Raw genomic sequence first — 25201 nt, 5'->3', positions numbered from 1 at the left:
CTTCGCCAGAGTGGATCGCACAATTTTAGGATTCACTGCATATGGCTAGAAGTTCATTTTTAAGAAATCTCATATAGCATTTCTAAGTGTTTTTTCCTTAGCATATGAACTTACACACGAGTCTAAGATTCTTGCCCCTCACTTTCTGGAGAAATGTACACAGTTGCAACCTCCAATTACATTAAAGAAATGACTATCCTTATTAGGATTCCTTAATTTCGGTAGAACTTATATTCCTGACTATGCACAACAAATCAAACCACTTTATGAATTGATTCACCCTGACGTTTCCAGCACGTTGGACATCTGAACATACTGATACACTCAGATCTTTACAATCTGACTTACTTGCAAAATGTCACTTATATCCACGTGTAAATGCCTTCAAACCTAGTCATCCGTGTTTTACCATGTCCAATTGGATTTACGTGTATCGCCTTTAACCAATGTGAATCCGTGCTGATAGCATATAAATCGGATTTGTATTCCAGTGCGGAAATGCGTTTTGATTCTACTGTAAAAATACTGACTGTGGTTCGGATGGCAACGAGCAGCCACTTGTACAATGGAAATGCATTATTGTCATTACTCCTTTGCCAGCCTTAGAAACTGTCACAAAAGCTAGTGTTCCAAACATGAAAGCCCTCCATCCTAGATGGATACAATGGGCAACATTCTTAACAGATGTTGATGTTGACTTGGTCTTTCACTCGTCTTTACAGACACAAGAGTTTCTACAATATGAGCATGTTTATCCCATGCCCAGCGCAGTCTTACCTCTTGAACAGTATAAATATTTTGTTTACAGTAATGGTTCAGCCGAGCCTGCTATAGGCTCTCAACCAGCAATATTCGGTGGTGTGTGCCATTGTTGTTGGTGTAATGTTGGATGGAAACTTCAAGCCACAAAAAAATTAACTCAGTCCTTAGGGGGCTGTAATGCGCAGTTGGCTGAACTGAAAGCTTTGCATCTTGCACTTGAACATATGGACCCAGAATTCCTCAAGCTTAGTTTGTGAATAGTATTAATCTTTCAAGTCCCTTTAAAGATAACTTACATTTTTAGCGTCAGAATGGATGCAGTGATTCTAAAGGCAACGCAATCCAGCATAAAATGCTTTGGGTGAAAGTGGCGGACCATAAATATCATCTGCCACTCACCCACGTTATTCATACGTTGAGCCATCAGCGTGTGGGAGCATGCATTGTAGGGAATTCTCTGATTGCTGAAGTGGCCAAATCCGCAGTTGCGACTGCTACCGTTGCTGCAATTACTCATTCTACTGAAAAAATACTGACTGTGGTTCGGATGGCAAAGAGCAGCCACTTGCACAATGGAAATGCATTATTGTCATTACTCCTTTGCCAGCCTTAGAAGCTGTCACAAAAGCTAGTGTTCCAAACATGAAAGCCCTCCATCCTAGATGGATACAATGGGCAACATTCTTAACAGCTGTTGATGTTGACTTGGTCTTTCACTCGTCGTTACAGACTCGAGAGTTTCTACAATATGAGCATGTTTATCCCATGCCCAGCGCAGTCTTACCTCTTGAACAGTATAAATATATTGTTTACAGTAATGGTTCAGCCGAGCCTGCTATAGGCTCTCAAACTCCTAGACACTCCTACACCTATCTGTGTTTTCATTTCATCGCTGAAACACACTTATCTGGTCCCTCCTTGGATACGTTTGGATAACACTTTCCTTGGTTTTTCTATTCCTTTGGATTGGATTTGTGACTATTTTTACTTGATGATTAATGGCCATTATCTTCCAGAAAGCTCTGCTGCAGAACTGCTCAATGAGGTGTTGACGCCGGACGCATCTTAACATAAGCTGAACATAGACTTTTCCCTTGTGACCATTTCTGCTGTTCCAGTAACTGATGGAATTGTTTGGGATAAGTTTCCTTAAATATATATTCAGACCTAGAGAGATTCTGCAGATACCATATGTGATCAGGGTTTCTTTGGGTGATGTAATTGTGCCCTGGGTTACATTCTGATGATTGGGATGTTGAAACTGTAAACTCCATGCTCTCTGAGCTGAAATTCTACCCTGCTTTCGAATCAGAGGATCTGTTCTTAAATTCTTCCAATTACGGTGGAATGTTCTGTTACCATCATTATTTACATTGAGCTAGTGTTCAACTCACACTTTTTAAGTACACACAAGAACATTGCCCCACTCTCCAAAATGAAAGCTAGTAACACAATAGGGATAAATCGACATATTATTCTGGTTATGATACATCAGACCCATCATAATATTTTTTTTAACTAGTCCCTACACTACCGTAGAAATATATGCTTACACAAACTAAGCTAATATATAAAGATTTGTTTGTCACCTAGTTAGCTGTGAAAGGCTATGATTATGGGAAAGATACAATTGACATTAATTCCATTTAGGGTACCAAACCTTGGCAAGTACAGGGACCGGAAACCTTGTTCTAAGCCTGTTTAATTCCAACACAAATGATTTTTTTGAATGATACTGTTCAGCAGACTACATGTCTAGGATTGGCAAAAATTAAAGTAATGAATGCACCCAATATTCCTTCCATTGCCTGGTTTAATAATTGACAAAATTTGACAAAATACACTGAAGTTAATAAATGCATCCCCTAATCTTAGAGCACGACCCTCTGGGCACTGCTTTGAAGAATCGCCGCTGCGATTATAAAGTCTTTTCAATGTATCCAAATGAGGTTCAAAATAAAGTTGAAAGAACAAGAAATATTTTTCTTACATGGTGATGATTTTATTCCATGTATCTGTATTCTTCTGTAAATGTTGCAAATCACATGTTACAGTGCTTCACTCAATTAATTGAATTTCAATTCATATTACACAATGATCCCAATGCATTTCGTGCCCATTGGGCACTTCATCAGGGGAATCTAATGGAAATAAGGTATGTGTGTATGAGGGCCCACACTCCTTGAAATCTAATATACACAGAGACGTTCAAATTTGTGGCTTTAAACATGCACTCAAAAAAGTGGAGGAAAAAGCACACAAAAGACGTGTGATAATAGACCGTCAAAACGTGTGTCTAGATAATTTATGAATCCCTAGGGTGCGGAGAACAATAATGTGCTTAAAAATCGAGTCACAATGATAGACGGTGTGTCATAGGAAACGAAAACGTGTGTCTTCGTAATATAACCGAAAGTGCAAAGTAAAGCGTATTACCAGTCTCGGTTGTGAACTATAGCGTCAGATCACGGAAGTGTAACGTGTGCAGTTAGTTCCGTAGAGAACATTGCATGTCGAAGTTAAAAGTTATGGTGCGCAGTGACAAAGAAAATAATTGTGAAGATATATTGGAAAAGAAGAATCAAAACCATGCGGATATGTGCAGTGGTGAACAGCAAGTAACCGCTGTTATCTCGGTATATTGTTCGCATTAAGTTCTCTTACCGTGTTTCTATAGTATCTCTGCTCCGAACGAGCGATTCTGAAAATGTTCGTGAATGGCTCCATTACTCTGTTGGCGTCTATATACCAATGAAATACACGACGGGTGAGAATTCGCTTGGTGTGTGGTTTTGAGCACCATCTTTAAATGGTAACGGATGTAAAAAGCGAAAAGTATTGACAAGGGCAAGGGTGAAGTGTCAGTGATAAACATAAAAACATAGAAAAAATTGTACGAGGGCCACATTTCAAAGTCATTTTTCAGGAAAAAACGATGTTTGCACATATACTAGGGGCAAACATATATCCTAGAGATGCTGAAACCTACAGCTCAAATAGAAGCAGCCATTGATTGCAAAGGAACCTTACCCTGTCACAACTGCAACAATTATCATTCTATAATGAAAGGAGTTACCATTGCATATCCCATGAGAGGTACACCGATTAAATTGAAGGTAACTGCAACCTGTGACTCCTCAAACGTCATTTATCTGTTAACCCCTTCCATGCTCATGACGAGCTCAGCTCGTCATGCAGTACACTGCTCATGTGCTGATGACGAGAATGGGAAAAAATTAGTGCCAGCGCTGAGGGGGAAATGCTGTAGCATTGATGGTGTTAAAATGCCCATATAGCTTAGTTTACGCAGGGAAAACTACCAGAAAATTAAAATTCGGCTGTCCGAGCATAAAAGTAACATCAGGACGAAAAATGTCAAATCCACTGTGGCTATTCATTTCAATGAAAGGAGACACAACATTTCACAACTACAGTTCACCATTTTAGAAATCGTTACTGAAACTGAAGATCAAGACATCAATAAAATACTCTTGCAGAAAGAAAAAGAATTGATTTATAAACTTGATGCCATGAAGCCCAACGGGCTCAATGACCGTTTGGAGTTCTCGTGCTATCTGTGAACAGATTGAACTTGAACATTAATCCCTTTTTGATTTATTGATAGACAGTTCAACTCTACACTGACATTCATTGAATATGCATGTTTTACTATTCTATACCATTTCATTGATTGAACCCGATATAGTTTTCCTTGTTTATGTTTATTGAAGGCTGCTCAGCATGATACTCTGATTACATATGATTGTACAATTTTTTCTATGTTTTCATGTTTATCACTGACACTTCACCCTTGCATTTGCGCTTTTCAATACTTTTCGCTTTTTACATCCGTTACCATTTAAAGATGGCGCTCAAAACCACACATCACTCACACCACGCGAATTCTCACCCGTCGTTTATTTCATTGGTATATAGACGCCAACAGAGTAATGGCGCCATTCACAAATATTTTCAGAAGCTCTCGTTCGGAGCAGAGATACTATAGAAACACAGTAAGAGAACGTAATGCGAACAATATACCGAGATAACAGCGGTTACTTACTGTTCACCACTGCACATATCCGCATGGTTTTGATTCTTCTTTTCCTATATATCTTCGCAATTATTTTCTTTGTCACTGCGCCTTGACAAAAAAGAGGGATCAGTGGGGAGGCTTTTTAAAGAGGTCCAGGCTCCGTGCCCACCTGAGTCATGCTCCTCAAGGAGAATTGAAGCCGTTCCTCTGAACTGGATATCGCCTTCCAACTACCACCTACCAGCTAGTTAGTTAGTCACCACCACTAACTAGATGGTAGGTGATATCCAGTTCAGAGGAACGGCTTCAACTTTCCTTGTAGAGCACAACCTTTGTCACTGCGCACCATAACTTTTAACTTCGACATGCAATATTCTATACAGAACTAACTGCACACGTTACACTTTCGTGATCCGACACTATAGTTCACAACCGAGACTGGTATTACGCATTACTTTGCACTTTCGGATATATATTACGAAGACACATGTTTTCGTTTCCTATGACACACTGTCTATCATTGTGACTCGATTTTTAAGCACATTATTGTTCTGCGCACCCTAGGAATTCATAAATTATCTAGACACACGTTTTGACGGTCTATTATCACACGTCTTTTGTTTCCTTTTTCCTCCACTTTTTCGAGTGCATGTTTAAAGCCACAAGTTTGAACGTCTCTGTGTATATTATACATACCTTATTTCCATTAGATTCCCCTGATGAAGTGCCCAATGGGCACGAAATGCATTGGAATCATCGTGTAATATGATTTGAAATTCAATTAATTGAGTGAAGCACTGTAACATGTGATTTGCAACATTTACAAAAGAATACAGATACATGGAATAAAATCATCACCATTTAAGAGAAATATTTCTTGTTCTTTCAACTTTATTTTTAACCTTATTTGGATACATTGAAAAGACTTATATAATCGCAGCGGCGATTCTTCAAAGCAGAGCCCGGAGGGTCGTGCTCTAAGATTAGAGGACGCATTTATTAATTGACATTTAACACTTTAAGGTCTGCAAAGTGATACCTCAGTGGCACGTGACAGAGTAACAAACTACTCACAGTAGCTTGTGCGCAAACACACTCTTGTTCAGAAACTACACTGAAGAACAGCTCAATAGCATATTGCAGAATGGTACATTTAATTCTCTACTTTCAAGTCCTCGTGGGTGGCTTTTGTGGCCAGTAGACACAAGTGGTTATTATGCTTGTTTTTTAATTCCAGACAGGGTTTAAGGCAAGAAGACCAACCCCCATTATTCCCACTCCCAACATTCAGGTATTGTTACCACCTATTCAGTGGGGAAATTGTGTCATCAATGGTTGGAACATTCCACACTGTCTGCAGTAAAACAACCTCATACTCTCTTATCCGAAGACATGGACTTATCAGACTTCCTATTAGGTCTTAAGTCTCCACGGTCCATCAGATTTTGTTATGCCATACATAATGAAATTTGGAAATTGTCTCAAATGGAAGCTGCCACATTTCTAAAACCAATTGATCAAGATAATTTTGATAAATTGCTTGCTGTTGTTGATAATAGTATTAGTATGCTGTCTTCTTGCATTTACAATTTGAATAACATTGTGTCATCTGTTATTGATATCCTGCAAAGTGACATGTTGAAATTGTATCATAGTCGAAGTCCACTTAGATCCATTATGCAGTTTAGCTGGAACCTCCAGTCTCTTAAAAAGGATAGCGTTCATTGGTGTTATCTTAATTCCAGCCAGCTATTATTACCTTTCAATTTCACACGTAAACAATGATTGATGGGTAAGAAAGATGCCACATATGCTATGTTACATCTTGAGAAGTTCGAACAGCTTCTATTTACTATTGCAGAAACACCTTCCGATGTTTGCTTAATACACATGTAATATCATTACCGATTTCAACATTCCAGTTCACAGCTTGCATGACACATTTCCCTGTCGGTAGATATAAACCCCCTAGAAGGCAGCTTCATTCATGAATTATGGTCCCTCCCATTTTCCTATTATGAAAGAGCCTACAAAGAGTTCTTTCTTACTGGAAAGGAAGGTGACTCTTCTGTTGGACATTCACTCGTTTGCAAACATGTTACCATCCACGGCACATGTAATATGCCTGTAACAAATTCAGTGTGTACTCGCCCCCATTCTGTTTAATCCCTATATCACAGACGTGGCACAGATTCTCAATTCCGGCAATTCACATGCTCCAAGAATGGCCGCAAGGCTATATCTAGTATTCTATAGCCAACTATGTTGTCCAGGTCAGCCACACACAGGTGGGTATGCAATGCCTCCTCAAAACACTGCAGGAATATACAGGGGACAACACTCTTGAAGTAAATCTAGAGAAAACAAAAATAATGGCCATGAAAAAAGGGCAAGAAAAAATCTCATCTTTGGTGGCTAGGTAATATCCAAATCCCAACCGCAACAACTTACAAGTATCTAGGTGTAACTATTGATAACGATGGTCAATTTTCTAGCCAGCTTAAAATGATCTGAAGGAAAGGGCTGCAACCTTGAAGAACTTCAAATCCAAGCTTATAGGTCCAATGCTCTTCCACTCTCCTCCAGGTTGCGTAATGCAAAATATTACCAACTATCACATATGGAAGTGAAGCCTTGCGGGGAAGAGACTCTAGATTACTGGACAGCACGTTAGATAAGGGCCTATAGAATCATGTTTAACATACAGACATACACCTCTGCAGCATAGATCCTGCTAGAGTTTGATCGCCACAAACAAACCCATAGCAAAGGGCCTCTGCAGCCTGCTGGCATAAGATCAGAAACACCAACTCCAATACCCCAAATCATCTGCTCTGGCAAAAGCTTCAGTTCAGGAGTACCTCACTGGCTAGAAATTTCTTGCTGAAATCCCTTGACTCTCAACTCTGGGACATTCAAACCAGCCATGCAGTATTTAAGAAAGTAACGCGGGAGGCAATCGTGAATCTCTCCTTATAAGAACTCAAAGCCACATTTTCCGTCCAAAGTCCTGCCTGGATGACGATAAATGGTTACAAGACACTCAGGCCACAATCTTTTTTCAGCATGAGTTATCCCAGGAATATAAAAGAAAAGTTCCTGAAAAAACACTGGTCGGCCAACCTTCCACTTATCCCGCACCTGTCACCGTGGCTGAGGGGGCAAAGCCCCAAACACTGCTGCCTATGCTGCAACGGAACCGAGGACATGCCACATCTGCTCCACAGCTGTATCAGCCTCCTGGCGAAGAGGTCTTGTCTGCTTAGATCTCAGTTTAATTCTCGAGGTATGGGAACGCAAAGAAAGGCTGTGATAGCTTGCTTCAAATCAGAGGACCCGTAGCTAAATTTAAAGCTAATAACATTCTTGACATTGGTAGAGACTGAGTTCTCAAGATCCAGCAATACCACTGCTTCTGCAGCACCCCCGGCTGCCACGGCAACACGCTACTGTGGCTCCTTATTTAAACAAATATTTGACACCCACGCATTCTCCTCAAACTCGCACGCCTCTGCTGATAAATGCACAAATGCCAATCGACAGGAGAGTCTCTCTCCTGCAGCTGCTCTGCTGTATTCGTTAGTCTAATAGACCATATAAGCTGGAATGGCAGGGCTTGAGCACTGTCCCCTTGGTTTCTGAAAACCCACTGAACCTCTGCTTGGACGAAAGACTATCCCATCTAATGAACTATTTTTTATTAAAAATGTAATTATTAGGTAAGGCTATACCTATTTTACTTGGGTTTTATAAATGTAAATTTAACACAAACGTATTATAAATGCATTTCTCCCAAAAACGTAATTCTGATGCAAGGCCAGTTGGGTCTCAAACATGTAATTAACTTTTGTGGATTTTAATCTGCACTGGTTTTAATTAACTATTCATTCAATAAATGTGACTTTGACAGTGGCTTGCGAGGATTAAAATACGATACTTTTGTTTTTCGTTTGGTTCTTTGGACCTGTATGCTGTATACCCCAAAATATCATAATGCTAAAAGATTACTGGGATTGTGGCATTAACAGTAATGGTTTGCCTATATTTATAACCACCACCCGCCTTTACGTTTTTTGATGACATTTGTAAAAGTATTTTTCTACAATAAACCACTGAAGCTTGTCTGCAACTGAAAGCTGTGGGATGTGGGAAAAGGTGACACCGTACCTCCTTTCGCCTATTCTGCTTGTAGCTCTAGAGCTCTGTATGTATCAGTGCAATTGGACATGCCCTTTCTTTAAACAAATACTTCATTTTTGAAAGAACAACGATGAAGATGTAGTAAACCCAATCCTATTCTTGATCTACAGCCTGCTTGAGCAGGGCGAGGATATTGCGGAGGTACATAGCACTAGCATTTTCACATAGTCTTCTGTGCAACAGAAAACAAACACGACATTCAGCCCTAGGTCTCATCTGAACCTACTCCCGGAACAGAACACTGGATTAACTTCTACCCTCAAGTTTGTCTGTCTGGCAGTGTCATTTAAAACAAGCATTTACAATGCAATGGTTTTGCCTTTGTTAAAGTTAGAGCTATTGGCATTGCTCTTGACATTATTTTTATTTGTTTTTTTTTTTAACATAAATAAATGGCATTGTCATTTACAATGCCACTAGCTTTATCTCTCGCAAATGACACACACAAACACACAGAGCCCCCCCACACAGAGCCCCCACACACACAGCCACACAGAGCCCCCCACACACACAGCCACACAGAGCCCCCCACACACACAGCCACACAGAGCCCTCCACACACCCACACAGAGCCTTCCACACACACCCACACAGCACAAGCAGGCAACAGGGGCACACGGAGGCACAAGCAGGCAACAGGGGCACACGGAGGCACAAGCAGGCAACAGGGGCACACGGAGGCACAAGCAGGCAACAGGGGCACGAAAACGGAGGCACAAGCAGGCAACAGGGGCACACGGAGGCACAAGCAGGCGACAGGGGCACACGGAGGCACAAGCAGGCGACAGGGGCACACGGAGGCACAAGCAGGCGACAGGGGCACGAAAACTGAGGCACAAGCAGGCGACAGGGGCACGAAAACGGTGTCACAAGCAGGCAACAGGGGCACGAAAACGGAGGCACAAGCAGGCAACAGGGGCACACGGAGGCACAAGCAGGCAACAGGGACACACGGAGGCACAAGCAGGCAACAGGGTCACGAAAACAAGCACAAGCAGGCAAAAGGGTCACAAGCAGGAATTGTAATTTAGACGGGGCTGAAGTGGAGAACGGTCAGTAGGGAAGTAGTGCGGCTGGTGCAGTGGTACCAGGCCGAAAGGTGAGAGGGGCTGTCTGCACCTCAGTTTGGACAGTTTCCACTACCTAACAGGGATTGGTGGGAGGGGGGGCGTACTTCTTGCTTGCTTTAGGGCTGTTACTTCGGGGACGCAGTGCACGCTCTTGCCTGCTGCCGCCGGGACACGACAACAGGCAGGGAGAGGACAGGCTGGGAGAGGGCAGGGAGGGGACAGGCTGGGAGAGGGCAGGCTGGGAGAGGGCAGGGAGGGGACAGGCTGGGAGAGGGCAGGTTGGGAGAGGGCAGGCTGGAAGTGGACAAGCTGGGAGAGGACAGGCTGGGAAAGGTCATGGAGGGGACAGGCTGGGAGAGGGCAGGCTGGAAGAGGACAGGCTGGGAAAGGGCAGGGAGGGGACAGGCTGGGAGGGGACAGGCTGGGAGAGGGCAGGCCGGGAGTGGGCAGGCCGGGAGAGGACAGGCCGGGAGAGGACAGGCCGGGAGAGGACAGGCTGGGAGAGGGCAGGCTGGGAGAGGGCAGGCTGGGAGAGGGCAGGCTGGGAGAGGGCAGGCTGGGAGAGGACAGGCTGGGAGAGGACAGGCTGGGAGAGGACAGGCTGGGAGAGGGCAGGCTGGGAGAGGGCAGGCTGGGAGAGGGCAGGCTGGGAGAGGGCAGGCTGGGAGTGGGCAGGCTGGGAGTGGGCAGGCTAGGAGAGGACATGATGCGAGAGGGCAGGCTGCGAGAGGGCAGGCTGGGAGAGGGCAGGCTGGGAGAGGGCAGGCTGGGAGAGGACAGGGCAGTAAGGGGGAAGGACTGGGGGTGTGCAGTAAGATAAGATTGGGACAGGGGAAACACGGTAGTGGGGGTGGTGCAGTAGGACTGGGGGTGGTGCAGTAGGACTGGGAGTGGCGGCAGCCGGGACGGAATGGGGGTGGCTTGGTGCTGCATAGGTAGGGACCTGTGGCAGTCGGTATTAGCGTCCACCCCACCCCTCCCCCCAGAATAGGCCTTGGGTGTGAGACAGGCTCCCAGCCTGCCCGCGGGAGACAAGTCACTGCGGCTGTAATGTGAGCCACACACCTGGCAGGCAAACAAACACCAGGCCAGACCTGCAGAGCTATCAGAAGGCGGGGAGGGGTCACTACATCAACCCCCTCCCCACCCAACCCCGGTTTGGAAAAAAAAAAACATGCCAGGCTGCCTGGGTTATCAGAGGGGGCGGGGAGGTACCTCTACATCTCCCCCCACCCCCCTCCCCCGCCAAGTTTACACCACACATGCCCGGGATGTCTGGGTGATCACAGGGGGCTGATCACTACGCCCCCATCCCTACACGCACAGTTTACCATTCTCCACTCCCGCAGGAGCCACTTCCGTGCATTGTCACCACAACAATACACCTGGGAAGTGAGGCCACGCCCACCCTGGTGCCCTGGTGCGTGCAGGCCCGGGTTGGGCGCAGTGCCACGTTCATTACAGCTCAATGAAGCATCACCGGCGGGACTGGGCACCCCCGGATCACCACAGCCTGGCAGGGACCCCTCCCCCGAGGGCACCCCTGCCGAGGAGGGAGGGGCGGGCAGGTAGAGTGCACCGCGTGGAGCGGGAGGGCACAGAAGGAGGGGTAAGGGGAGGTGTGTGTAAAGAAGGGGGGGAGCAGGGACTCAAAAAAGTAAAGAAAACATGGTGAAGAGAAAATTACTACAGTGGGTAAAGAAGGCGGAAGCAGGTGGTGAAAAGGGGCTGGCCGGGGTAAGGAAGGATTAAGAAAACAATTTAGGAATTATGGAAAGAAAGGCGAAAGAATGAGAAAGCAGAAAGGGGGGGCTAAGGAGCGTCGGGAGGAACTAAAAGCAGAAGACATAGGAGCAGAGGGAGTAGTAAGGGAAAATAAAAAGAAAGAGTGGATCTAGCAGACAGAGTAAAGGAACGAGTCAGAGGAGACGGTTCAAGGAGGTGTAAAGGGGTGTGAGCTTGGAGGGGATGGGTCGAGGTCAGACATTGGGTTAGGAGAGTACAGAAGATATAAACACAATGAGGGTGTAAGAGGTGGGTGTAAAGTGTGCTTCATAAGTTGACTGATTGAATGCTGGGGATAGAAAAGAAGCGTATCAAAGGGGTGAGTGTGAGTAATATTGTAGGGGCAGGAAGGAGTAAAGGTAACATTTGTAAAGCACATGTTCACCCCTGGGTATCTTGGCGCTGCCTAACAGATGCTTATTCTAATCCCACTCAACGGCGCTCATTGTAAGAATGTATTTGTATTTACTATACCACTGACATCACTGCGGGTATTCGAAGCGCTTTATATAGGCAGGTATGAAAAAAACACCAGGTGCAAGTCGACCATGAGTTGACTTAAGACATAAAAAGCACGTTTCCAATACATGGTCTTATACGAACACACAGGATTTGAGTTCAGTGATGTGTGTGTTGAGCAGTGAGGGCGGTGCAGTGTCTGATGAATTATAGAGGATGTATCGGCATTGGGCGGCTGATAAGCCGAGCGGCCCCGCACGGATTTCAGCCTGTGGCCATGGGGTCTAACACAGATCCCCGCAGTCGGTACACGCATGACTTCGCCGAGCCATCAACCACGTGGGGGGAGGGGGGGGGGGGGGGGGGTTAGAAGAAAGCATTAAAAAAAGGGTGATTGGATCGAGGGGGGGGCAGCAGAAAGGGGGGTGGGGTGCAGACGGCTGGGCAGAGGAAGAAGAGACGGGAGGGAGGAGAGGTGAGGTGAGAGAGGTGCTGCAGTGGAAGGAAGCACGAAGAGAGATAGTTATTAGCCAGGGGGGGGGGGGGGGAATGACGGAGCTAAGAGAAGGGGATGGGGGAAGTCACAGTAATGACTGAAGGCGAGGAGTGACTGCCCTGGCATGAGAGGGGCAGTGTTAACCCCAGTTCACCCCATACCACCCAGGCATGGGGGTCTCTCCTGAGCCCACTCCCCAAAGTGACCCACTCTTTGGGGGAATTGTCACTTCCCCTGATCCCATTAACACTGTTGGACTACTCCAAGCACCCTGGCGCCTTATTCCCTTATGATTGGAGGGCTGGCAGGAGTGATTGAGTGAGTGATTGAGTGAGTGATTGAGTGAGTGATTGAGTGAGTGAGTGTGTGACTGACTGAGTGTGTGTGTGTGAGTGAGTGTGTGTGTGAGTATGCGAGTGAATGAGTGAGTGAGAGTGTGTGTGAGTGAGTGAGTACTTTGCACCATAGCACGGCTCAAAATGAAATCACTAAAATAATGCGTTTTCTGCTTTTACACCCCGCCATTCCCTTAAACAACACACTGCAGCTTTATAGATAGGCCAGTGCAGCATAGTTTTCATTGAAAGGCATCAGTGCACATTACTTGAGCACCAGTTACAGTCATTGGGGTAGACAGATTCAGTTTAAGCACGAGAAGAGTCGGTGATGGTGCTTGAGCCTCCCGCCATACTCGAACCTGTTTCCTCAGCTTCGCGGTCGGCCGCTCTAGCCGTTGTGCCACATCCTCATTTTCTAGAGCAGCGGGCACACAGAACATGCTGCCTCTCCAGAAACTGTCAGTCTCAGCGTTCACCTGTCCAAAAATAACGCATTATTGTTCCTGAGGTTATGCCTCATTTCTGCCTGCTTCCGTTGTGGAGAGTAGTAAGCCTCTCATAGGGAGGAGGAGGGAATTTCAGTAGAGTTGCGAGAGAGAGTTGGAGAGCCTGAGGTGCTTTCTTTTGTACATTTGTAATGGAGAGTTTACATCTAGTAGTGGAGAGGGAAGAGTCCTTCTCGTGCCGGACAGAGGAGGGTGCACTTTCCGTCGAGGAGAGAGACGCACGCTGCTGGTGGGTGACAGAAAAATGCCCCTCCTGTAAGGGAATTAAATGCTTTGCTTATTGAGGAGAGGGGAGCGTAGGGAGGGAGGGGGGAGAGTTGCTTCTGGGTGGAGAAGAGAGAAGTGTGCTGCTGGAACGAGAGGGTCGGCACCTCTTGGGAAGGAGCGGGTATTTGTAGTGACAGAGTGGGGAGTGCACATTCCAGTTCAGGGAGCGTGCTTCTCTCTCAGCAGAGGGTGCTGCTAGTGGAGGGGGAGAGGTAGCATGTCTAACGGCGGGAGGGCGGCTCCTGCCAGCGGTTGAGAGAGGGGTGTGCCCGTCGCTCCTGCACGTGTGGAAGTTGTGGTGAGTTTCTTGTCAGCGCTGCGGCTCACTTGCAAACACTGTCTGGGCAAGGAATACTCGCAGGTATTCTGGAAGTGATAGGGAGTAGGGAACACAAAGAAAGGCTCCATGACAGCAAAGGAACCATGCACGGAGGCCAAATGTACACATCTGCCCACAACCCCGAGCAGGAAGGCGGGTGCCGGCAATGCCGGACCAGACTCGGGGGCGTTCCCAAGAACAGGCTTTCGGCTGACGTAGCCAAAAGCCAAAAATTCTCGGGAACGCCCCCGAATCTGGTCCGGCATTGACGGACAGGCCCGTCTTCCAATGGCTAGCCTCCATTTATGGAGCTAGCCAATGAAAGACGGGGGCGGATTCCCAGCCCCATACTATACTCATTAGGTTTTCGCCTAGCGAAACGATGCTTTCGCATCGTTTTCGCCAGGCAAAACCTAAAAAGTACCTGTGTTTGCATTTGGTTCGCACAGGACCGTCCATGCCTTACCACTGAGAACAAGGTAAACGTCATAAGATTGCTGGTGTTTATTTAGCAAGACAATTCTAGGTATTCCTGGCCACAAACACATAAGGAAAGTACTAGCAGTCCTGAACAGGGATGCTTACTTAATCCTTGAAATGACCCAGTCAGACATGCAAAGCTGGCCCTTAAGTGATACACTGGCCCTCCATTGAGCAACGAATGAAGCTCCGCTCTTTTCTGCTTGTTTCACAAAGTCCGTGTGTACCATGACACACCTGCCTACAGATTTGTTTACATCCTACACCTCAAAACAAATGCTCTGCTTCTCTCAGTTTGTCCCAAAAAATTAACGGGCTATTTACACATATCCCAACTAGAAGCAAGAAGTAAAATGCTCATATAATGCTGTATATTACATTTTGTTCACTTGCCCTCTGAAGTAGTCCTTTGGAGGTAACGGTGCCTTATAAACACTACATAAATGCATCTTGCTCAGGGTTGACACAAGCAGGTTACCTACTGTTGGTTAAGCTCTGTCTTGTGGAAACTCTATCAAAACTCCGATCCCTCACCTTTACAATATCCGCAGGCTCCAGACTGGATCCAAAAGATTTTTCAGAATAGCTTGGGTAGGTGGCATCATGCGGCCTCCTTGCATCCCAGTTTCGCCCTGGAAGTGATGACTGGAGTCGCATATATGCACTACCCGAGCATGCTGATGTCAGTTTCTTTCATAACACTGGGCCCTCGACTCGGAACTCAAAAATCAATCAACTGTGCAAAGCTCTAATTTCAGAACTTTTTAGATGGAAAAGAAGCCTTTCCTCTGAAAGGGGAGGTGGAAGGACGGTGAGGAATCTGAGGTTAGAGTATCTAACAAAGATTGTTAGCAAAGGTAAGTAACTTATTCTTGTGATGGATACTTCAAACTGCAGATTCATCACCTTTAGAACAGACACCAAAGCAGTACCTCCCAAAGTTGAGTCTGTGAAAGGACTCTAACCAAAAGGTCCTGCAGGACCGAACGGCCCAAATGCCCTTCCTGTCGGACCTGGCTGTTACGGCAGTAGTGATTTGTGAACATGTGCACTGATACCCATGTTGCAGCCTGATATATGTTAAAGAAGGCACTCTGCATGCCACGCACTGATAGCAGGCCAGGCCCTGGTGAAAGGCACCCTCAGTCCTTCTGGAGGTTGCTTCTATGCCAGTGCATAGCCAATCTTAATCCAGGGGAGCATCCACCTGGACAAAGTCCTTTTTTGCACTGCCCTGCATTTCTTTGCACCAAAGACAGCCACAATGTGCTGATCATATACACAATGGTGCGATTGATGTAGAATGTCATTGCCCTTTTGGTGTCCAATTGATGTAGTCTCTTCTCTTGCGAAAGATGAGGCGGAGCACGGAATGTCGGAAGTGTGATTGGCTGTCCGACATGAGTCACAAACTTTGATAGTCCTAAGCACATGTTGGTCTAGAATGTAGGTGGTGTAGGACAGCTGAACTGAAAGAGCCTAAAGCTTATTCACAGGACGAGCTGACATGATAGCGGCAAGAAAGATCCTCTACATGGACAGGAGGCCTAGAGGGCAGCTGTACATTAGCTCATTGGGCAGCACATGAGTGGTTTCCAACACAGCTGCATTGCCGGGTTCAAAACAGCAAAGCACGGGCTGCCAGTCTCCCTGGGAGCGCAATTTGAGGGTTCGCAGGCCAATCCTGATGCTGCTCTCATGAATAAGAGCAGCATCTGAATTGGCCTCATGGGAGCCTGTTCTCCAGTGAAGAGCAGAAGAGCGGCAATGCAGTAGGTAGCAGAGCAGGTGAGCTCTGTTTTTTCTTTGTGTATTGTCTGTCTTCCCCCATCCCACCACTCTGCCCTAATATACTACTGGCAAACATGCTTATATTGCGCATTCTTAGCGGTGACGAAGAGATTGAGCCAGGTCTCCCTGCGCTGGTGGAAGACGTCCTGCTCAGCCTCTGGACTGCCATTCATTATCACTATGCACCCACTGACTGTGCTTGTCCACTCAAGTGGTGCAAGATCAAGAAAATGCCCTGAAGAGTGAACCAGTTCCAGAGGAGTGGCACAACACAAAATGATGGGGCCCCCTTGCATAATTGGCTCAATGGAGGCCTCCTGAATGATTGGGCCTCCCTATACTACAAGGGTTGTATGTTTTTACAACGCATTCCGTTGCAACGCATGCCTTTACCACGCATGCGTTACAACGGAATGGTTTCTCAACGCATAACCTTTTCCTCTAATTCTTGCGTGGTGACGTCGAACGTCGTTAAGAAGAAACGGAAGTTTCTTTCCGTTTCCTCTTAAACGACGACGATTGCCTGCACATTATAACGTAATCCGGTTGAGGTTTTTATTTGGGGGGGAGACTCCCCCAAGCCCCCCTTGTTTATTTTAAACCTTTACCACATATGCCTTTACTACATACCTCGTAGTAAAGGTATGCGTGGTAAAGGCTTTCGTGTTAACCACGCATGCGTTGTAATGCATGCGTGGTTAATGTATTCGTGGAAACGGCCTCGTTGTAGTGGCCGTTTCCCTACTACAAGCAACTGTTCGGTAGAGCAGAGTGGATTTCCCAAGCATTTAACTATTTCTTATTCCATGTCATTGCATGTCTTGCACGCATTCTGCAAGGTATAGAGGGGCATGGCTTAGAGGATGAGGGTCCTCCCTCTAAAACGAGAACCCCTGGACTGTGGAGCCTGCGGGGGCCTCTTTTACACCCTTGTTGGTTTGTTGGCAGAGAGCCCAGGACCCCACTTTGCTCTGTGTGTTGCAATACCACATGGCAGTAGTGTTAACTGTGAGGGCCTGTACCCGTATCCCCTTGATGAATGGTGAAAGGCTTTCAGTGCCAAGCAAATGGCCCATAACTCCAATAGATTGATGTGGACATGGGTCTCTGTTGGAGACCAGAGCCTTCTGATCCCCACCTCTCCAACCCTACAGTGATGTTTCCATCAGCAGCTATGGGTGTGGTGGGGAGAGGGGTCTGCTGCTGGTCCAATTACATTTGAGCAGCCACCACAGCAGCTGCAGTCTCCTCTGAAACCTAGAGGTTTGCCCATTGTTGCCCATTGAGACTTCAACTTCCAATGCTGAACCCCATGTGCCATCTGGCATGGTTGATGAGCAGAGGGCCGATGATCTGGACTCGCTGTTTTGGAGGGAAGGCAGATATTGCACCATATCTAGGATGGCTTTTATAAAAAGGGGTCCTCTGCAAAGAAGACAGGTGTATTTTCGGTATGTTGATAGTGAAACCCAATGATGCCAGGATGTTTGCTATTTTCTAGAGGTGGTCCACCACTGGCTGTGGCTTTCAACAGCCAGTTGCAGAGGTAAAAGAAGAATGGTGCTTCCAATCTTCAATGGTATGCTGGGAAAACCTCCATCACCTTTGTGAACACCCAAAGGGCACAGGTGAGGCTGGAGGGGAACACAACAAACTTAACATGCTCCTGGACCATCTTGAACCACATGTAGCGCCTGTGGGTCTGCAGGAGAAGAACATGGAAAAAAGCGTCCCACAAGTCTTATGTTCCCACCCAGTCTCCTCTATCCAGGGCAGATAGAACCTGGGCCAGCATGAGCATCTCAAATTTGTCTATCCACAGGAAGAAATTGAGCAGTCAGATTTAAATAAGGCGAAGGCCTCACCCCTAGAAGATAACCTCCACTTTTTATTTCCGAGACCATGGCTCTCTCCCTCTCACTGGCTCTTTTTGCCAAAAGAGCCTATACTTCTGAAGCAATTGCAGCAAAAGCCTCTCTGATGTGGCTGGGCATTGCAGCAGGTCATAAAGGAATTTGCAGGACTTAGCCCCGGTGAACTGTCTTCAGGACCCATCTGTCAGATATCCTGGTCTGCTGCCCCTGGCGGAAATTACTGATTCAGCCTTCCACAGGGTGGTTGTGGGCTGCTAAGGGAAAAATAAAGTTGCTTTAAGGTCGCTGCTGCTGGATGGGTGGAAGCCAGGGAAATTCCCTGTCCCTGCAAGTCTGAACCTTGTTTACTGGGCCCGACACCAAAAGCACAGGGGTTCTTTCCTTGCTGAAGCAATGGGCATTGTTGTTGCAAGTATTCAAAACTCCTCACAAGGCCTTGAAAGGTGCAAAACTGTTGGGGATGTAGCCTTTCTGACGTGGAGAGACCGAAGGAGAGCACCGAGGGTCTGCTTTCTTTGAAGTGCTCTTGTGGGAAGTCCATTTTATTCTCGAAAGGTGAGACCCGTCAAAAGGCATACCCATCAGTGATGCCTGAATGTCATCCGAGAAGCCATGGATCTCATCCATGTATGGCCACTGAACAACACGCCAGTGTTGCCTGCTCTGCTTAAGAAATCAATAGTGTCCAGTCCAGACCTTTTGACATATTTTGCTACGTCTTGGCCATCCTGAATAGTTAGTGGCATGTTGGCGAGGAATTCCTCTAGAACTTGTAGCAAGATCTCTGCGGCCATTCCAATAATGCCTGGCAGTGTCTACCCAGCAATCCGCTGGCATTGACTGACCGAAGGGTGAGGCTAGCTGAGGAGAACATCTATTTTGTAAATGCCTGAATTCTTAGACTCTTTATCTGGAAAAATGAATTGGGATTAATCCTGCTAGTAAAAGCCTGAATTACCGGTCTTCCAGGAGGGTCACCCAGAGCATGTCTGTGGTGTCTTGCTACCTATCTATTCACAGGTAGGCAGGTACAAGGTACAAGCACCCATGAGTGTCAGAGCTTCGTTGAATGGTAGCAAGGGCTCGGAGAAGGTCTGAACTGGCTGAAAGACTTCAGTGAGGATGTTGAGTTTTACCTGAACAGACTACCACTGTAAGTCCAGGAGTTTAGCAAATGGAGCAGTCTCTTCCATTGAAGGACAAGGGAGAAACCCTAGCCCTGTGTTAGGGGATGTGTCCAATCCACCTGCCTCTTGAAGGACCAAATAGATGTCATTGTCCTAGTGTGGGGAAAATTCGTCCCCATCATCTCCATTCTCACCAAAAATTGGTTGTCTTTGGTCCGAGTCCATTCCAAAAAGTTGTTGGAGCCCTGGAGGACGGCTCATGGTAAAGGTACTGTTTGTCAGAATCTGAGTGAACTGGGCCTGGGTGTATCAGAAGTGTTGCAGTATAGACCTCAGTCCGAGTCTAGATGGATTTGGTTCAAAGTTGCACTAGACAGTAGGATGCATAGTTGGCGTGGCAGTAAACACTGTGGATCGTGGTACCAGACGTAAATTCAGTTTCGGAGTCCAAGCTCAGCTGAACCTGAAATGGGTCCAGGAGGTACAAATGATGCTGAGGAATGAGCCCCCTGGAAGTACCCTGACTGGAGGCCTTCACGGATTCCTCAGGGCCCGAAGATGCACCAGAGGGAGCTGTCAGAGTTGCAAAGATATGCAACATGGCTTGCATGAAAGTCTCCATCTGTTGCAACATCGCCAGCTGATCTGAAAACTCGGGGTGCATTGGGACCAGCTGCAGCATTGGCTCAAAAGCAAGGGACAGAGTGGCAAGACTGGGATGAGCCCTGCGTGGACTTCTTATGCTTTTTTTTTTACTTCAAGTTACCCGAGGATGTGCCCCAAGATCTGGAATGAGTCCACACTCTCGACTTTGGGAGCACTGAGATTATGCGCCTTCAGAGTTCAGTGATGTACACCTTAGCTTTGCAATCCTGGATCGTCTTTAGATGCAGAGGAGCACACTCCTCATATTAGTTTGACTTGTTGCCCCAACCCAAATACCAGAGACCCACCTCATGGGGATTTGTCACAGACATCAGTTTACCACAGTCCCTACAAGGTTTAAACCCTGTAGTTTATGGTGGGAACATATTCCCTTGCACACATGAAAATAATTTAATTGGGAAAAACCTGTCAACCAATAAAAAGTTAGGCGGTACCTCCAGACGCACATATAAAGGTACAGAAAGGAGTTGACTTCAGTGCTCTTTTGTGATGCTTTATGCAGCTCCAGCCGTCCCCTCTGGGGTGGAATGGGGATGGGGTCAAAGCGGATTAGCACAACACCACCTACTGGTGTGCATGGTCTTTGCTGAAATATCTCCCAGATGCAGTATGGCGTTTGGGGTATTATAAAGGTGAGGAATATCAGATTAGCAGTATCCGTCAGAAATCTGGTAATTTAGAGTCAACTTTAGCATGTCTTCAGTTATATGTATTTTTTGCTTTATTTGAGCATGTGCTACAGTTGGAAAAATTAACTGTAGTGGAGGTGTACATTTACCCAGTGCACCATCGAGTCATTGCATGCCACTGAACGGATAATTGCTGTGTTCATTGTAGTCACGCCATACAGTAGGACAAGCAGTTTCATTATAGAGTTGAATGAAACACTTTTTACACTCCTTATTCTTAATCAATGAAACGCTCACTACTGCTGGCGAGGCAGTAACTAGCCCACAGTAATCACTTGGTACCATTGATTAACAGAATGGGTGAGTGTACATGAATGGATGTGCAACATTTTGGTGTATATATATTTTGTCACAAGTTACAAGGTAGGACTAGTATCCATTTGGTTACTGTGAATGTATTTTCAGCCCTGTTTGCACCGCATATGAATAACTCCGTGTGTACAGCAGTGCTTCCCAAACTTTTTAGAACCAAGCTCCAATTTTTAGAATGACTAACCTTCGAGGCACACCTAGTTTTAATGAACACTAGGAAGGAGATTTTATTAATGTAACTAAAGCATCGTGCAATTTCATTGACATGGCCACTAAATTTACACATACAGTTTTACTGATAAAACTATATTGCACACAAATGAGGTGTGGAAATTTGGTTTCAATGATATTTATCTTTCGTGCAACACCAAGTAAAGTTTCTTTCTTGTTTTCACCCTATTAAAGTTTTTGTTTCCATCACACTACAGATTTACAATATAATTTGCTTCACTTTTGCTTTCCCAACTGCTGAATGTTTACAGATCATTTACAGGTATTTACTTTTTGTTGTATGGTACAAAAATGACATCCTACAGCCTGTTTGTAAATACCAGTAACCATGTTAAAAAAAACAAAAAACAGGAATTTGTCAGAAGACATACCCGCCATTTAACCTCTGTCTTTGTAGCGCAGCAAATGTGACCAGATAAATACAGAGTTTAAAGGCATGTTTATTTATTGCTTGGACTTTGCGGCCTACAGTTTGGGAAACACTGGTGTACAGTATATTGTTTTATAGCCCTAGATCTTTACTGGTGCAATTACTGATGATTATTAAGCCAATGCTCATATTGAAATACGTATAAACATATCTGTTCAAATGTAAAGTTCTTCATTATGTAAATTATGACACTTTTTCAGGGCTAGTGTAACCAAATTTAAGCCATATATTGACGAATGTTAATAGTATGCTGATAATGTATTTAAGTAATGACTAAAGAATTTGTTTTGTTTTCTTTGGTAGGTCAAATTGTCCACTTTGGAGGAAGGTGATATTTTGTCCTTTAGATTGGAGATGTCTCTCAGTATTGACGCAAAACAAGCCTTCCTCCTTCTGTCAGATTTAAGTCGTCGACACGAATGGGATCCGCACTACACGTAAGTGATAATTCAAGTTGCTCATGGCTTTTGGGAGAACGAAACTCTGAGATCAAGAATGACTTCAATTGATTTTGAGTTTTGTCATATTGCAGTCTGGTATTTGGAGGCGACTGCTCAGACGGCGGTATTGCGTGACAGAAATAGAACATTATTGGGCACGGTGGTTGTTTGTTCCCAAAAACATGGCCATGAGGTATGCTAATGTAAAGATGATCCTCCCATGTATGGGGAGTCACTACAGAGTAGGTGAAATGTTGTCCAACTTGACTGGCCTGTGCATGGACGGCAGGACTAAATGCAGTCTAGAGATAGAGGTATAGTTTAATACTGTCAGTGAAGTGAGCTAGGTTTGACTTAAGGTAGGCAATTGGGTGAGGATAACAGGACAAACGTGGCTTTAAAAGGCTTGGATGTCCTCAAGCACGTTCACCATTAATGTCATATTTGTGGGAAATGACTTGTTTTCTGTATAGCTAGCTGTGTGCCATCTGCATAGAAATTATGAGATGTTCGAGCATCATAAAATGAAGCTTTAACACTCCAAGTAAATGTTGAAGAGGATTGAAAAGAGAATAGAACCCTGGAGAACAGTTGTGAATTCTGCATGAACATTGGCTGTTTTTATGTGATCAACCGCACAAAAGACTATGGAAGGAATGCTTGCAAATTGTCTAACCACTGGCATTCGCTCATGATAGTACCCCAACCCATCGTTCGTTTGCTCACCATGCCATTTCTGTTTGGACCTAGCCACATGCAAATCAATCTTGACCCTGCTCCAATAAGAGCAATCCAACTCAAACTGCTTTTATGTGATGACATCAGTTTCTCATGTATGATGAGAGCTAATTTAGAACTGTGCTATTTAACCTATTCTGTCTTCAATGATTTTCAGGAGGGTGCCATGGATTGCCATGTCAAAAAAGGCATGAAGGTCCATAAGGATAGAGACTGGTGTCACCTTTACCTATGGTGCATAGAGTATCACCAACAAGTTTTGAAGTTGCAGTCTCCATTCTGAAAATCTATTGAAACTGGAGCCAAGTATGTTGTAGTCAATGATTGAGCTGGGTCTCAAACAGTTCTGAGTGACCTTTGCTAAGAAGGTCATGTATGAGAAGGGGCTATATTTGATATTGGCAGGGTCCACCCCAGGTTTGCTGAATATTAAACCTTTTTATTTTTTAGGCAATATAGGACTATTCTTTTGCGGGGATGGAGCGGTCTTGATCAGTTTGACACAGTAGAGAGTAAAGAACACGGTGCGGAATTTATTAAAATATCTACTTGTCCATGGGGCAGGTTGCTTCATAAATCTACTTGTCCTATAAGGAAATCCACCTGCCCCTTTGGTGCCATGTAGTGCAGCAACAAATTATGAATGAGCAATTTGTATAGCGCAAACTGAGCCCAAGGGCGTCAAGGCGCTTGTGTACAGATCGCCCACAGACAACTTTGGAAATCATGCTTAGGCCCTGCTCTTAAGAAAACAACCAGGTCTTCAGGGACTTACGAAAGACAGAGTGTTCTTGTTGCCCGAAAGGGGGACCTAGAGAGTGTTCCACGCCTTGGCAGCTGTCAGCGAGAAAGCTCTCCCCCCCACCTCAATCTTTTGAACCTCGGGACCACGAGAAGATTACGATTTGCTGACCTGAGGTTCCTTGAGGGCATATATCTTTTGGTGATGCTATTTAGGCCAGATGGGCCCCGGCCATGAAAAGCGTTGTGGGTGAGGCAGAGAGTCTTGAATAGAACTCTACGGTCCACCTGGAGCCAGTGCAGCGGGCTGAGGGAAGATGTAGCCGAGTGATACTTCGGGAGATTCAGAACCAACGTTGCAGCTGCGTTTTGAACTAGCTGCAGGCGGTGAAGCTGACCTTTGTTTATGCCCAAATAGAGGGCATTATAGTAGTCTAGTCTGGCTAGGATTAGGGCCACAACAACCTTTTTTCGGCTTCAAGAGACAAAAAACTGGATCTTTTTCTAATAATACCTATAAGCCCAAAACAGGTGGACACAGTCCTTGAGACCTGCAGAGTCATAGAGAGGGAATCAACAATGATGACTCCAAGATTTTTCCCATGAGAGGCAGGAGTGGGGCAGGTACCAAGGGATTCCGGCCACCACTCGCCCGACCAAATGTCCGGGCCTTCCCCAAAGACGAGGACCTCCGTCTTTTCACCATTTAGTTTAAGGTAGTCCTGAACCATCCAAGATGAGACTGCCACCATGCAATCTTTGAAATTTTGGGCAGCGTTCCTGACCATATGCGTAATGGAGACCATAATCTCGGTGTCGTCCGCGTAGGACAACACCTCAAGCCCAAATGCTTTCACCACCCTTACCAGCGGGGCCACGTAGATATTAAAAAGGGTAGGGTTCAAAGAAGAGCCCTGGGGCACACCGCAGGCAAGGGGGGAGGGCTCTGAGGAGAAACTCCCCATTCTGACTAGTTGGGACCATTCACTGAGAAACGAGGCAAGGAGATCCAATGCCCGGCCCTCGACCCCTATCTCCTCAAGGTGTTCCACCAGTCTGTGAGGAGACAGGGTATCGAAGGCGGCGGTGAGGTCGAGTAAAATCAGGAGGGTGGTATGGCCTGCATCCACCTGGACTCGAATATTATCCAGCACCATAGTGAGTGCAGTCTCAGTACTGTGAGAGCTTCTAAAGCCATGTTGGGAGTCATCTAGAATCTGATGGTCCCTCAGGTAGGCGCTCAAATGCGAATTAAGATGGGATTCCAGAAATTTTACAGGAAGAGGGAGAAGGGAGATGGGACAGAAGTTTTTAAGACTGGAAGGATCTAGTGAGGGCTTCTTAAGTATGGGCCTGACCACTGCAGCCTTCCAGATCAGCGGATAAAGTCCTGAGGATATGGCAAGTTCAGGACTGTCATAAAGTGGGGGATGAAAGCTGCTTT

General features: G+C 45.8%; 1 protein-coding gene across 3 annotated transcripts in view; it reads left to right on the top strand.

Moving 5' to 3' along the window:
• The window catches only part of ACOT11 (acyl-CoA thioesterase 11), a 437309-nt gene that overhangs the window by 291554 nt on the left and 120554 nt on the right, over positions 1–25201 (top strand). For all 3 annotated transcript variants that reach the window (XM_078670317.1, XM_078670310.1, XM_078670324.1), the window contains one exon: positions 22142–22275. In XM_078670317.1, the coding sequence (XP_078526443.1) occupies positions 22142–22275 (134 nt within the window). The remainder of the gene's footprint in view (positions 1–22141; positions 22276–25201) is intronic.

Source organism: Lissotriton helveticus, chromosome 1_2 (genome assembly GCF_964261635.1).
Source record: "Lissotriton helveticus chromosome 1_2, aLisHel1.1, whole genome shotgun sequence".
Classification (NCBI taxonomy): Eukaryota; Metazoa; Chordata; class Amphibia; order Caudata; family Salamandridae; genus Lissotriton; species Lissotriton helveticus.
Note: the sequence above shows the minus strand (reverse complement) of the source record. Positions and strands in the feature narration are given on the sequence as shown.